This window comes from Elgaria multicarinata, chromosome 2, assembly GCF_023053635.1.
Source record: "Elgaria multicarinata webbii isolate HBS135686 ecotype San Diego chromosome 2, rElgMul1.1.pri, whole genome shotgun sequence".
Taxonomy (NCBI): Eukaryota; Metazoa; Chordata; class Lepidosauria; order Squamata; family Anguidae; genus Elgaria; species Elgaria multicarinata.
In genome coordinates, this window is record NC_086172.1 from 32,484,026 (window position 1) to 32,500,026 (window position 16,001).

The 16,001-nt window shown below is 40.2% G+C and overlaps 1 protein-coding gene across 1 annotated transcript in view; it reads right to left on the reverse strand.

Moving 5' to 3' along the window:
- MFSD6 (major facilitator superfamily domain containing 6) overlaps nt 1-6,904 on the reverse strand; it is a 30,312-nt gene extending 23,408 nt beyond the window's left edge. The window contains exon 1 of the mRNA XM_063116239.1: nt 5,305-6,904. Coding sequence (XP_062972309.1) covers nt 5,305-6,851 — 1,547 coding nt within the window. The 5' untranslated portion in view covers nt 6,852-6,904. The remainder of the gene's footprint in view (nt 1-5,304) is intronic.
- Between the last annotated feature and the right edge of the window lie 9,097 nt (nt 6,905-16,001).

Sequence of the window (16,001 nt, forward strand, 5' to 3'; positions counted from 1 at the left end):
CAGGTATATTTGGTACTTTGGCCCCCCACTTTTGCCTTTGGTCCTCCCACCCTCCTCTGATCCCACTGAGAGCTTCTCCGAAATTGGGATGACAGAGGAATCCGATTTGGGGTGAAGCTCAGCAAATTTTTGCCAGCTCACAGATCCCTAAGCTGATTCAATCTGGCGTGTGCCGAGTCAGGATATGTACAAAATCACAGCTGGAAATATTTACAGAAATTTGGATTTGTGCAAAATCGTAGTCATAAGTAGCACAATTTTAAGCAAATTGCGCTATTTATGGCTGCGATTTTGCACAAATCCTGATTTCTGTAAATATTCCTAACTGTGATTTTGAACAAATTGTGGCTCGTGGACCAGAAAAAAGAGCTCTCGCCATGCATCTGGCAGCTCTCCCTGCACTTATACCAGGGTCGGACAACGAATGGAATCTGGCACTCTGCACAGGCACTGGGGTAATTTGTCCATCCCTACTCCAAAATAGAATTTTACCCTCAGGCTGAAATAAGTTCTGTAGCCCTAGTCTAGTTCTTTTTAGAACTAGACTAAAAGAACTAGACTAAAAGAATATGTTGACAGTCACCATAAACCTTGAAATTAACCAAATACATGCTTTATTAAAAAATATCCTTCATTAGTTTTACACTTGTGTATAATTCTGACTGATGTCGTGTAATTCCAATACTGGGAGAATTAAGAGAAGAAAAACTATTAATTCTATGCCCAGCAAATCATTCCTGATTTATATACATCACATTATGCATCCACTTGCTCAGCTTCTTTCTAACTGCAGAAGTTCAAGGAAAGTCCTTCCAAAGAAAAAAATTACACACAAGAAAGAAAACCAAACAGTCAGTCCAATATTACTTTAAAATTTTATTTGTAGCAGCTCCTATTCCCAAAGAAGCAAGCAGCTATTTAATTTCAAGCTCCTTGTCTCTTTGGGAATCTGAGCTGCCGCAAAGAAGACTTTGAAAAACTATATCTGGCTGAATATTCAGTTCCTGTGGACTTAATCCATTAGCTGTAGGACATGGTTGCCTTCTATGTGTTCCATTACTATGCCATAATATTAACAATGGAAAGCCACATGAAGTTACATGTTTATGTTTCATAACAACCCTGCCTATCACTAAGTCTTACTTATCTCAAAATTAGGTATGAGCAACTTGTGGCCCTCCAGATAGCCAATGTGAGGAGAGATCATGGGAGTTCTAGGTCAAATTATCTGAAGGGCCGCAAATTGTCACCCTTAGTGTAAACTGATATGTTCAGATTTCAACCAAAAGCAGTCTTTGGCCTAGTTCGAACGCAATAACAACTCAAAGTATGGGTTGTCATCGAATCATGGGTTGTCGTTACATGTAAACTCTGCACTATGGTTTAACTATAGTTGTTAACTATGAAGAATTCAGATTTCACAACTTAACAACGATCTATGCGTTCTCTTCCTGGGTGGTTATCAACCCATGGTTAAACCATAGGGCAGGGTTTGCTCATAACGAAAATCCATGATTCAACACACCACAGTTCTGTTGGGATATTGCAATTTCATCTCCAAGTTACAGGAAGGGGGGCAGTTTGGCAATTAGTTAATGCAATGGATGTTTGGGCATAGCTAGCCTACATATGGCTTCCTGCTCCTCCCCTCCCCCCTTCTGCTTTCCTCCATTGCTGGGGAGCACACACTTGCACTCTCTCTCCTGCCAGTATTGTAGAAATGGACTGAACAAACCCTTTTGAACCCATACACTGTGTCTGCATTTGTAAATGCAAGAGTACTTGTGAGCAAAACTGTTTTCTTTCTTCACTAAAAGAAAACTGTGGACTCTTATTTGCATGTCAGGCCTGTAAATGCTCATTCTGCTTTGTCTTTTTGTTTCTACCCTGCTAACTGCCTTTTGAACAAGCAGCAGCAATATCACATTCTGGGTTGTTACGTGCAAACCAGGTCATAGTGTATTACACATAACTATAACTTTTATTAATTTTCTTAATCTTTTTGTGGTTCCTACATTTTTGTTACAGAAATACTCAGTAGTGACACACACTAATAACTTTTATGAGGAAATTATGAAATTTGTGGTATCATTTTATCTATCTCCCTCCAAATAATTATTTTGTTTGCTTATGTTAGCAAAAAAATGGATCCCCCCCCCGCACACACAATATATATCACTTTGTATTTATTAATGGTTCATTTCAATAACCATCATCTCAGTATTGAGCTATTTTTAGGGCATTTCTCTAAACTTGCATCAGAGTTAAAGATCTGAATAATTTGCATAATTTGAACATTCTGCTACTACTTCATTAGCTTCATTCATTTCCTTTTTCAGGAAACTAAAAAGCAAAGAACCCAATTCAGACAGTTGTGTTCATCTAAGTAAAAAACATGCAGCTCACCATTTAGGAATAGGCCCAGCCATACCATTATGTAAAGTGAGGTTCTGACTCACACAGCTGATTTTGGATGTCATGAATGGGCAAAAAATTGTTAGCAATTTAATTTAGTTAGAGTGACTATATGAAAAGGAGGACAGGGCTCCTGTATCTTTAACAGTTGTATTGAAAAGGAAATTTCAGCAGGTGTCATTTGTATATATGGGGAACCTGGTGAAATTTCCTCTTCATCACAACAGTTAAAGCTGCAGGAGCCCTGACCTCTTTTGTATCTGGTCTCTCTAGTATAGCTCCTGCACCTTTAACTGTTGGGATGAAGAGGGGATTTCACCAGGTTCTCCATATATACAAATGACACCTGCTGAAATTCCCTTTTCTATGCAACTGTTAAAGATACAGGAGCCCTGTCCTCCTTTTCATAGGGTCACCCTAATTTAGTATCATATTTTTACTGCTAGGGAGCAGGACAGGAGCTTGTGAGATGTTCCACCTCAGGTGCCAAAAAAACTTGACAGGCCTTCCATACCATGCATCTCAACTTGCCGGAGAAGGGAGCAGCTGCTCCGCCTCAAGCATGTTGGGCTTCCTAAGTGAAGCTGTCTTATATCATACGAGACCTCTGGTCCATCTTCCTCAGTATTGCCTATACTGACTTACACAGACTCTCCAGGAGTTTTCCCCAGCTCTATCAGGGTTCAATCTATATGGAAATGGTTTCTGAAGCATTTTCTGGGTATATCTGGATTTTCATGAAATCACTTTTGTCCATCAGCAGCACACAAAGAAAAGGGGAGTATACCCTATCTAAAACCCCACTTTCCTGGGTCAAATTACACTTGAAAGTGCTATACTTTGGGGTTGAGCAGGTGGAGTCCTGCAAGTAGAACGGAACATAATCAACCATGTAAATGGCCAAGTCAGTCGCTTAGTGAATTTGCAACCACCATTGTAAGCAGCAGTGAAGTAGCTGCAAAAGTGTAGCAGGAAAACTTCTTAAGCCCCTAAACTGAACGTATGCAACTGCAAAGTAAAAGCCAGGTAAAGATGGTGAATGAGAAAAGCTGTAACCCAATACTTAAACAACTGCACAATTCCACAAATGTACAACTGTAAAAGTGCAGCAGTAAAAAGTGTATCCGCACTAGCGCAAAATAGTGCTAAGTGAAACAGGCAAAAAAGCCTGTGTACAAAGCACACTATTGAGAATGGGGGTGGGGGGGAGGAACGGGGAGGGGGGAAAGGGACGGTCCACATGACAATGACCCCAAAGAAAAACACCCATTGACCAGGTTATGACCAGGACATAGACGCACCCCTAGGCACGGCCAGTATGCAGGATTTAATTTGGGGTGGGTGGGTGTGCACTGCAGTAGAACCGCACAGGAGCTGCATTTAAGAAAATACACACTAAAACAACTTTGTGAAAACCCAACTCAGTTGCTGCTGAGTCCTGACAACATCATCTGTCATGAATGACCAGGATGTGTTCTTGCTCTGCACGAAATCACCCATATAGATTGGCCGCAGGTCATGCTTGGGATTGAATCTGTGACCTTTTGCAAACAAAGCATGTATTCTACATCGCTTCTGGATTTCTTTTCAAACAGAGCATGTGGCAAGGAGTAATTTCACCAAATTCATAGTCATTTGTTCAAGCAGTATTTGTAAGAAATGATGGTTCAGCCATCAGTGTTGCCAGCACTCTCCCTTGAAAGATATTCTTATTTCGTTTACAACTGCATGGCAGGGAGTTATTGAGCAGATGTGGCGTCACCCAGTGTTACAGCATTGTGCCAGGCAAAGTCACAGCTGCCAAGTATTTCTCCCAGGGCAGCTATTAAAAGATCATCTTTCAAGGTCAGTCACGGGCAACCCAATTTGATCCTAGTGACGGTTAATATCCAAGCACTGAAGCAGGATAAAGTTGTGCCAGCAAGATTTACAGCAAAATCCTAAACATGCCTATTCAGAACCAAGTCCCACTGCATTCGATGGAGCTTTCTCTCAGGTAAGTAGGTATAGAGTCGCAGCCTTAGACATTCTAGTTGATCTACTCCAAGCCTTACTCTCAAGCGTAGTTGCATCATGTATGTCTATATCAGTTTTCCCCAACCTGGACCTTCAGATGTTTGGACTTGAACTCCCATCAGCCCCAGCTAGCATGGCCAATAGTCAGGAATTCTGGGACTTGTCGTCCAAAACATCTAGATGGCACCAGGTTGGGGAAGGCTGGTATATATGTTCTTAAGAGTACTAGAGATCAATGCATTTGTAAATTTGACTCATTTGCCCCATTTATGCCAGCTAAAAACTGTCCCCAAAGAATTATTTGTTCACATATCTTTTCTCGAACTAGCTTCAGACAGACATTTTCCTCGAAAGTTAGCATAAACAGCAATTTACTAATCTTTTATCTTAACAGTGACTGGTGCCAAAATTTATGGGGATTGTGCGGGAGAGAGGAGAAAAGCATCAATAATTAAACTATTTTTATTTTAAAAAATAGAAAGATAATGAAAACGTACAGCCTCCTCAAATATTAGAGAGAGAGAGAGAGAGAGAGAGAAATACTTAGTATTTATATATCACTTCCAGGTGTTCAAAGCTCTTGACTTGCATTTCCTAGTTGCACTCCTTACAACATCACTATGAGGTTAGGCAGTATTATACCCCATATTTCACATGAGGAGACTGAGGCTTGGAAAGAGCAGCTTGCCTAAGGCCATCAAATGAGTTCATGGATAAGGTGTGATTCGAACCAGGGTCTTCCTAATTCATAGCTAAGTCTCTTACAATGTTCAATATTCAATGTTCTCATCTTATCTGTATACACTAATACATGTGTTCTTGGAGCCATGTTGACTAAGATTATTCAAACACTGTTATCTAGCACTTGCTTACCTGATGTGACCAATGAGTTCAATCAACTTGTGGCTGAAGAAATATGCTGTCAATTCAGACACATGACTCAGGACAGAACAGACCCCGAAAAGGGTGGTGGTGCCATTCAGATCTTCCAAGTGCCAATAAAGAAAGGTGAACACAAAGCCATATCCAAAGCCCATGAACCAAGCGACAAATAGTACAGAGCCATACTGGATACTGCATAGCATCTTTATCAAGTCCCAAAAATTAAAGGATTGAAACTGGCTTGTGTCGCTACGGGTCTCATTAGAGGAGTCTGTGGAGGAATTTCTATCCACCTGAGAGACAACTACTTCTTTGTTCTGGTTTTCCTCTTGCTTGTAGTGGTTGTAATGGAACCGGAACTGAGTTGCCACAATTAAAGAAAGAGTCATCAACACACCAAAGACTATGAAAACAATCCTGTAGTTCTTGTACTCCGGAGCTTTACAGCCTTGGCCTTCAATAAGCACATCAATACGGGTGGAATCAATGCCAATCCCCACTGAGAGCATGGCCAGTCCCCAACCCAGGGAGCCCCACATTCGCTGCAGCCCATAACGGTCCCGGTGCTTGCCAAGATATTGCAGGGTCACAGTGTCCACAATAGTAACTGACGAGGCACTGAAAAACTCTCCGATAATAACAACCAGAAGGATGAGCAGGAAGATGGCTTCTACTTCCTGATGATCATAGACAAGAGTGACCTGATCAGGGAACACTGCCTTGGTGGTGACAGCAGGAGACACTGTTACACTTGCCGGAAGTCTCATGGTAGCAATCTCTTTTGGAGCTCTGTCAGTAACTGCACTCTCTTCTGCTTTTAAAGCACGCTTCCCACCTCCATTTTGAGTAGGTAGAGCGAATATGGTTTCAGGATTCACAGGCAAAACTGAGCCCGAAGTTGGCAAGCTGTAAGTGGGCAGGTCTCTTTTCCCTCGGCCCTTTGGTAACGTAGTTCCAACAGTAGGCAGTGAAGAAGAAATGGAGAGATTTTGTAGGGTGGTCATTGAAAGGTGGCTGGCATTGGTAGGATGTACTGGCACTGGGAACTTTGGTACGCACCGTAAAGTAGCTGGTTTAACAAACCCGATTCCCAAATTAAATAACACCCAACATAGAAGTGAGAAGAGGAGGACAACTTTCCCCTTTTTAAAGCGATCTGCCACCACTCCCCAGAAAGGAGCACTGCAGAACTCAATGAAGTACCTAATTCCCACCAGGAGTCCACTTTGGCTAGGAGACATACCCAGCTGTTTGTAATAAACGGGCAACAGTGGGTAGAGGGAGCCATAAGCAGCATAAAAGAAAAAATAAAAGACTTTTGAGACCAGAAGATCATTGTTTACTTTGACACAGTGCCTTTCAAGCCAATCTAGCTCCTCATCTGGAATGGTGGTGGTGGTCTCTGTGGAAGGTGTGTCACTTTGGGCTTGGAGGTCTTGCTCCTTGGAAATTCCATTGAAGGGATCGGAAAGCACATATTTCCTCTTTTGATCCTCTTCGTCATCTGTTAAAATGGCTACTTTATCATCGGTTGCCATGGCTTACTGCAAGCATGAGAGACACACCTGGCTCTCCAGTCTTTAATTCATGTAGCCTGTAGAGACACGTAAGAGCCACCATAGTTAAAGCACCATACTAAAACATATAGTTCATTTCAACTAATGCAGAAGAACATGTTTCTTTCATCACTTAGAGACAGAGCTCAAGATCTCCCCCCCCCTTTGTATTGTGAATATCAACAAAACAGAACAGAAAATACATTGTGTAAAGACAAACACATACATTACATATATAGGAATATCGTCACTTTTCAGAGCTCGAGATCTTAAGCAGTAATTTAGCACTGAACATGAATTTATTAGCACATCTGCTTCCTTCGACAGATATGGCAACAATAAAGAACTCAGGTTTATTACCAACAGTGTCCCTCGACTACAGTAACGTAGACATCTGCACCATATGTAAATGCAGAACTTAGAATCCTTTACATGCGACTGTCAACAAATCAGCTTTCCTTGGGTTCTTATTACAGTAATTACAGTATTCCAATCTATATAAGAATACATTACTGTAATGCTTTATTTCTACAAGACCAAATTTGCTTCCTTTTTTTTTAACCGAAGTTTGAGCAGTGTAGATGTGCAGAAAATTTTGAAAGTGTGAAAAAGTTCAAAGCTTGTATTTTAATAGCCAAACAGTATGTTTCTGCACCCTGGCCAGGAACTATAGCTCCACGTAGGTGAGCAGGGAGAAAAACACAAAGGCGGGGATGGGTGGAGGGCCTTAGGCTTTGCGGAATGAGTCAGCTGTTAGAGTGACCATATAAGGTGGCAAAGAAGGAGGAAAAGAAACTTCCCTAGGAAAAGCCGGGTTTTAAAATGTGGGGGAAGAGGGAAGGAAGTGGGTCTGAGGGGAAGAAGCAAATGTTGTTCAGTGGCAATGAGTGTGAGGAAGCAATGACCAAAAATTCCCGGTCGCGTTTAAATAAATCAACCTCCTAAAGCTTCTGTAGGACTGGCATAGCGGGGGTCAAGAACAGTACGTTTCACCCTCAGACTTCTCGCGCCCATGGTGACATGGTCTTTACACCAGTAAGGAAAGGAAATATTCAGGGATAGCATAAGTAGCTGAAGTATAACTCCAAGAAATTACTATCAGTGATGAAAATTCTTTATTATGGCCAGACTCCAAAGAGGCTCATGCACATACACAAAGCACTTCCATTCTTTTCGATACCTTGTGCCACACAGGATCTCTACAAGATCTGCTGATATTCGGTGGGGGATTATTATTATTATTATTATTATTAATAATAATAATAATAATAATAATATACCGCCTCCTAGCCGAAGCTCTCTGGGCAGTTTACAAAAATTAAAACAGTGAACATTAAAAAACAAATATACAAAATTAAAAACCATAAAAACAAACAATATCCATTTAAAACAACTATTCTGGTCAGTTAAAAAACTCAGCATATGCTGTTAAATGCCTGGGAGAACAGAAAAGTCTTGACCTAGCACCAAAAAGATAACAATGTTGGTGCCAGCTGAGCCTCGTCAGGGAGATCGTTCCATAATTGGGGGGGCCACCACTGAAAAAGCCCTCTCTCTTGTTGCCATCCTCCAAGCTTCCCTCAGAGTAGGCACCCAGAGGAGGACCTTAGATGTTGAGCATAGTGTACGGGTAGGTTCATGTCAGGAGAGGCGTTCCATCAGGTATTGTGGTCCCAAGCCGTGTAAGGCTTTATAGGTTAAAACCAGCACCTTGAATTGGGCTCGGAAACATATAGGCAGCCAATGCAAGCGGGCCGGAATAAGCGGTCTTATATGTTCGAACCTTCTGGTTCCGGTTATCAATCTGGCCGCAGCATTTTGCACAAGCTGCAGCTTTCAAACAGTCTTCAAAGGCCACCTTTTGAGGTACAAGGGTCTGCAGTAGGAAGGAGAGAGCTGAAAAGCCCTAGTGTGGGTGCTTAATAATAATAATAATAATAATAATAATAATAATAATAATAATAATAATATCGCATACAGCCCTTTGGATCCTGTATGAATATCGCATACAGCCCTTTGGATCCTGGCCTATATTTATACAAAGGAATCAAATCCATTTCACACCGCAAACGACAAAAAAAATATGACTGAGAATAGGAAAAAGTCATATGAACAATGGTGAGTCTCAGATTGGGGCATGATTTTTCAGTGATGGTTATAACACCATTGATTCTGCTACACAGGTGTTTGGAAAGAGAATGTCCACAGTCCACAGAATTCATACTGTCAAGAAGGGAAATCTGAAGCTGAAACATGTTACAAGTGAAGGAGCAGTTCCTGGATGATTGAGGAGTGAGCCAAAAGGTATGAAAGTTTCACAAACATTTTTAACAGTGTCAGAAATTAGAGATGCTTGAGGAATTCAATCTTTGCAAATTCCCATACAAAATGACTCTTGGATAAATGTACAAATCTGAACTTCGCTATCTACCGGATTCTGCACTTTCCTGAATGTTTTCAGTAGTTTAAATATGTCAAACACCATACATTTTACCTCAGGCAGATCTGTTGGGTATTTGATTAATTTGATTGGGTCACCTCATGCTTCTGAAATGATGACCTGCTGTGCATTTAGAGCAGTAATTTTAAGGGAGAAAGTTTGTGATAACTTCAACTGTCTTGATGATTCATCCTTTATTTCTCAGATTGCTAAGATTTATTCTTATGTTTAATAATAATAATAATAATAATAATAATTTACTATGTTTTAGGTGTTCTGTTTTTATTGTAACGGCTTCTGCTACACAAATAAACTATATCTGATTATTTGATTTGATACATATTTAAACATATTTTGAGTGATTTTTTTAAAAATTGCAGATTAATGCAGAAACCAAACAGAATTATGGGTAAAACAATGCAAAATTGACATGAAACAGAAAGTTAACTCTACATCACAAAGTGACAGTCTTGATTTTATTTATGACATTTGTATGTCACCGTATAACATGAAGTTCTCCATAAACAAACATAAAAACAATTCAAACGCAAAATAAAACATAAAACTATAAAATCAAATACAACATTAAAAAGAACAATAAAACAAAACCCACAGCACCACAAAATTAAACACGCAGGTTTTAAAATGCAGAAGCCTGGGCTACATAAACAATTTCATATAGTAATATACAAGGGGAATTTCAAAAAGGTAAGCTGCCATCTATACTGGGGTGGGCAACGTTTGGCCCTCCAGATGTTTTGGCCTATAACTGCCATCATACCTAGCCAGTGCAGCCAAAAGTGAGGGACGATGACAGCTGTAACCTTCTAAATGTTTTGTTCTACAAGTTGCCTACTTCAATCTTTCTTGACTTCATGGTGGCTGTTTTATACAATATTTGACTGCAAATAAATAATAAGAGAAAACAGTTGATTGGTCAATTGACCCGGGGGCAAGCCCTACAAACTAGAAAAACTATTAGGAAGAAAACAAAACAAAAACAAAATAACCAAGTGGTTATATTTCTTAGCTATTCATTATTCCAGGAAATCACACAGTTTCTATTTTTCTACACTCACCATAGTCACTGACAGCAGTGTGGTTTTCTACATGTGCTACGATACTCCACAAACCTCTGAAGGAGATTATGATTTCTCAGATGTTCTTTGAAAAGATATAAAACTAGACTCAAGATAATGATGAATAGTGGTTGGTTGCTGAAGAATGAAATGGCATTTACCTAAACAGCGTTCAAAGGCCTGAGTAGAGACCACACCTTATTCTTTAGAGCTGTTGTACATTTGTGAAAGAGCCCTTGCTGTTAAACCATGTAAATAGTTGCTGAGTGAGCTAAGGACTTGAAATCAAGACAATTTTATTGCATTCACTTAGCTGAAGTGAATGCAATAAAAAAGATGCTTGCCAAAATACATTCATCGTAAGAACCCCGAGGTATACTTTCAGCTAGAGGGGCGCTGAAAGAACATGATGGAAGAATGACCTGGTTCTCTCTTCAGTGTGAACCAGGCTCTCCACACTAACAGAGGCCTGGCTCACAGTTCCTCCACAAGGAAAGAATCGTGGGAACTGGGCCTCTGCACCAAAGACTGTTCCCGAAGAAGGCCTGGTTCATCCTGAGGTCTACCTGCATGGGGAAGAGGAGGGGGCGGGCATGGTTCCTCTGCAATCCTCTTGCACTGCCACTCAGCTGAACCAAAGCCAAGTCTCTACTAGCAGTGTACACTACCGCCACATCAGATGCTTCCAGACAAGGCGAATATCATGCCTTGCCTTATTCACGGATTTTCAGAGAGGTCCTGATGATGTCATCTTCCACTTGTAACCCTCCCATGTTGTTACTAGCACAGTTGTTTTATTATGGTTTTATTATGTTGGTTGTTTTATTATGGTTTTAATTTTTGTGAACCGCCCAGAGAGCTTTGGCTATTGGGGAGTATAAAAATGTAATAAATACATAAATAAATAGTACTAGGGGACTCTGTCTGGCAGCACCCTCCACTTCTATTTCAACCATCAGGGGGGGAAATATATAAAGGTATACTTCCCACTGGCATACTTAATTCCACATCTAATTTAAGGTACATTTTGGAACTAATCTAGTATAGTGAAAGAAGAAAATTTGGATTGAAAGGGAATACATGAACAGAGAGAGGGAGATACCGCTAATGTTGAACCCTCTTAATTATGTATAACTTTTTACTAACATTTAAGGCAAGGTTGGGTAACTTGTGGCCCTCCATATGTTTTGGCCTACAACTCTCATCATCCCTCACCGTTTGCTATGCTGGCTAGTGCTGATGGGAGCTATAGGCCAAAACATCTGGAAGGCACATGGTTACCCATCCAATTTAAAAGCATGCTATTGAAGTACAATTTAAAGTACTTTATGAACATGATGTAAATGCTTTTGAGAGGGGCTTAAAGAATGGTCTGAATGGAGTTATACAGAATTAAGAAGGTTCAACATCTTGTATTAGAACCTGGAGTCATTTTAATATAGATTGTGTGGATTTGCCATTATATATAAAAATGTTTTTGTTTTTAATGAAGGCTTAGGATTCTGAATATGCAAGCAAGATTAGATGCTAGAACTATGAAATTAGATACGGTGGCTCAGCCTATTAACTGCAGCGAGGGAGATACTTAAACTTTGATTTTATATGCAATCAGAAGGAGACTTTCCTTGTATTCAGGGAAACCCCAACCTTGCACTTAATTTCACCACAAACGCCAACTGAAAGAAAAATGACTCTTTTTCTGCACTGCATTCTCCTGTTCTAAAACAGCAATGTCTCTATCTCTCCCAATCACCCTGAAATTTAAGGCATGTTAAAGCCCTGCAACGTAAGATCCATGGTCATCAAAATAATCCACAATTGGATTGCTCCTATCCATCCCCAATAGTCTGATCTATTTCAGACAAAATGATGTGCTGCAAAACAGAGAGGATTATTGAAAGCAAAATGCACACCTTCAAGCGGACAAATCTTCAGTGCAAACTATATCACTGATCACATGTGTGATAGTATAGCTCAGAGGGAAAAGTACTTATCTACTTTCAGATAAGTAGACTGAAGGTAATTCAAGGCTTTAAAGGTTGATGACACCGTTATTAATTCCACTGGGAAGCCTCACATAATATCTTTTAAGGAGTCAGATCTCGAAAGAAGTAGGTAAGTACCAAGCAGAAAGATAATCTCATAATGAAAGTTAAACACATCAAGTGCAGAAAGGGTGGTGTGTTATTAAAATGATGGGTATGCTTTTGAGAGCAGCTTAATGTATGAGCAAACAATTTAGGAGGCATTGATCTATCCCTTTAGTTTTATCAAAAGAGAGATCAGCTACCCATCTGTATTTTGCTAAGTTTTTGCTTTGTTTTGTTAAGGAAGACTAGAAGGCAAAGGAGTGGTAGGAATCGAATCTTCAAGCAGGCAGTTCTATACAGAAACTTTCAAAGCAAATTCAAAGCCACATGTCATAGTAACAATGATAAACAACATGGCTGTGAGAACACATTCCAACCTGTTCACCAGCATTCCTACTCATTTCTAGCTATTGGGGTTTCACTCACCCATAAAACATTTTCCTTCCAACTCTGGTAATTGATCTCCCTTGCTATATAACCTATAGCAGCCATCCTCAACCTGGTGCTCTCCAGATATTTTGGACTACAACTCCCAGAATTCCTTGAAATTATATATACAAGTGGCAGAAGGCCCCATCAATTTATACTGCAGACAAAAGAAGCACTTTTTAAAAAAACAACTAAGTTCTATATGTGCACAAAGTAATCCAGGGACATTAGTGGCAACTCAGCACTAGCACGCAAGCATGCTATATTATTGAACTACACAAATTCTACTTCGGCAACACACTATTCTGCCCCATGTGCTTTTTGGAGCTCCTGACATCAAAGAAACTAAGGGCTTCACCACACCAGGCTTTTTATCCTGCAACTTTACCAGGGCTTCTGCTTGCATATTCTTTTCACTCTCTTCCACTTCTTTTTCCTCAGGGAATTCTTTTATCTACAACTCTATATATTTCATTATACAGCCACTAGATGGTGCTGTGTTATAGCACCACTTCCTCTTTCTGCAGAGAAAATCAACACGATATTTAAATAGGTCATTATCCACAATCTTAAAAAAAACTGGGATAAAGATCAGAAAGCACAGGAAAGGCCATGGAGCTTGATGATGTGATGCAAAGAAGACACAAAGTTCCATGAGTTATAGATCTCGATCACAGGATAGAAGCCCTTTGTGGAGAAGCCCTAAGGAAGTCAAATGTGCAGTAGCCACATGAAAGCGCCCACACAAATGGTGCTGTCACGCCAGCACACCTGGCTGCAATCCACACTAGCTTTTTTCTGCAATAGTAAGCAACGAAGCAAGTACTGCCCAAACCAAATTAAATTAGTGTTCACTGCTACTATCAACCCAGCATTGCTATCTGCTTAATAAGACATGATTAACAAAAAGGGCAGCATGCAGTTTTGCAAATGTCAAGAGAGCAAATGGGACCGGCACCATGTATACTTACAACAGCAAAATGTGTCCTATTATTCACATGACTAGGCCTACTGATTTCAGAGGATGCCTCAAGGGACTTGAAACATAATCCTAAACTTGTTTACTCTGATAAAAGTCCCACTGAGTTTAATGGGGCCTGCTTCCTAATATGTGTGCTTCAGAATGCAGTCTCACTCATTGGAAATAATTACATGCAGGCTGCTTAGCACAGTGGAGTAGTCTCACAAAAGTCAATGGGATTACGGTGGTGCAAGCAATCATTCATTTAATATCTCACAAATGAAAAGTTTAACAATGCAAATCCTATGTATGTCCACTCAGAAGTAAATGCTACTGTGTTCAATGGGGCTTACTTCAAAGTAAGTGTGTGTAGGATTGCAGCCTACAGGACATGTTTATAGGCTTTTGCATTTATTCTTTGACAAAATTAATTTCCAATTTGAATTGCTATATCAATGGTTTGCATTACAAAAGCCCTGCTATTAATTACTACAGTAATGCAGGGCTCTCTAGCAATATATATTAATTCACATTTTAAGTGCTTCATGAAAGCCTACCTTAGCTTTGACTTCTTCAAGCCATCACTGTCTGAAATTAGTGATTTGCCAATCCACTACTGTGTCATCTATGTAGTCCTTCCTCTATTATTACCTCACAGGACACCATCTCTCCCCATCTGCCTCTGGCCAGTGGAATAGGAGGCTTGTGGGTGGGCTGCCAAGTTGTTGGCATGGCTGGTCTATTAGGTCTATGTGATCCAGGGTGCTTCCAGACGGGGCTTTTATGGTGCCACTGCCCTGCCTCATTCACTGAATTTCATGGGATATCTAGATGAGTATGTCTTCCAGCTGTAATCCCTCCATGTTTTCCCAATTCTACTGCTTCCCCCATCTTTTTCCTTAACAATGAAAACCTGATAAAGAAAGAAAGATGAAACTGCTGCACAATGCCTTCTGAAAAAAAGCACTACATCTTCTCCTTTGGAAGCCTCCTAGGCAGCCTCCCGTATCTTTAAAATAATGGTATATTTGCGATGTAATAATAATAATAATAATAATAATAATAATAATAATAATAATAATATAAAAAATGTATTTCTTACCCGCCTCTCCATTTGGATCGAGGCGGGGAACAACAATAAGTATGCAAATCTGTCAGGTCTCCTTTAAGATGGATTCCTGCATTGAGCAGGGGGTTGGACTCAATGGCCTTAGGGACCCCTTCCAACTCTACTATTCTATGGTTCTAAGTATAAAATACATACATAAAATACAGGGATGTTTTGAAACAGTCACATGGCCAGTTCATCATGGTTGTTGTTTTTTTTAAAGGAGCTAAAGATGAAGGTATTAAAACATCTCATTAAAAAGGAGAGAGAGAAATTCTCTGTGGCCAGCTTTGACAATAGGTGAGAAGTATAGTAGGAAGTCTCCTGTAAGAGCATGCAACCAATGATGGATGTCAAATATTTGCATATTTAATTGTGAAAGGGGATGGACAACCATCTGTCAGGGATGCTTTAGGGTGGACTCCTGCATTGAGCAGGGGGTTGGACTAGATGGCCTTGTAGGCCCCTTCCAACTCTGCTATTCTATGATTCTATGATATCAGAAGGTTCAAGATCTTGGAGGAACAGGCCCTGCTTATGCAGGGCTGTTTCAAGGACATGCTGTGGATACAGTCACAACTCCAGCAGGCCTATTTCATAGCCTAACATTACTCTTCAATACTATAACTTGGTTCACATAGAACAACAAACCTGGTCTGAGGTTCTGCACCACCAGTGTAGAAAATATAAAGCTAGATGGACCCAGTATAAGGCAGCTCTCTATGTTCCTTCACTTTTTTGTACTGTGGCAAAGGCTCAATTCTATGCATGTTTAGACAGAAGAAGTCCTATAACTCCCAGCATTCCCCAGCCAACTATGCTTGCTGGGGAATGCTGGAAGTTGTAGGACTTTCCACCCCCCTATCTAAACATGCGAAGGATTGTGCCCTAAATGGCTTTCTTGGCTATCTACTCTACAAACTTAGTTGATTCATCAAGTGAGTCTTAAATTAAATAACTGATTAAACCTGCATGAGGTTTTATTAATTTACCAATTAAACCTTGCATACGTCATATAATACCTC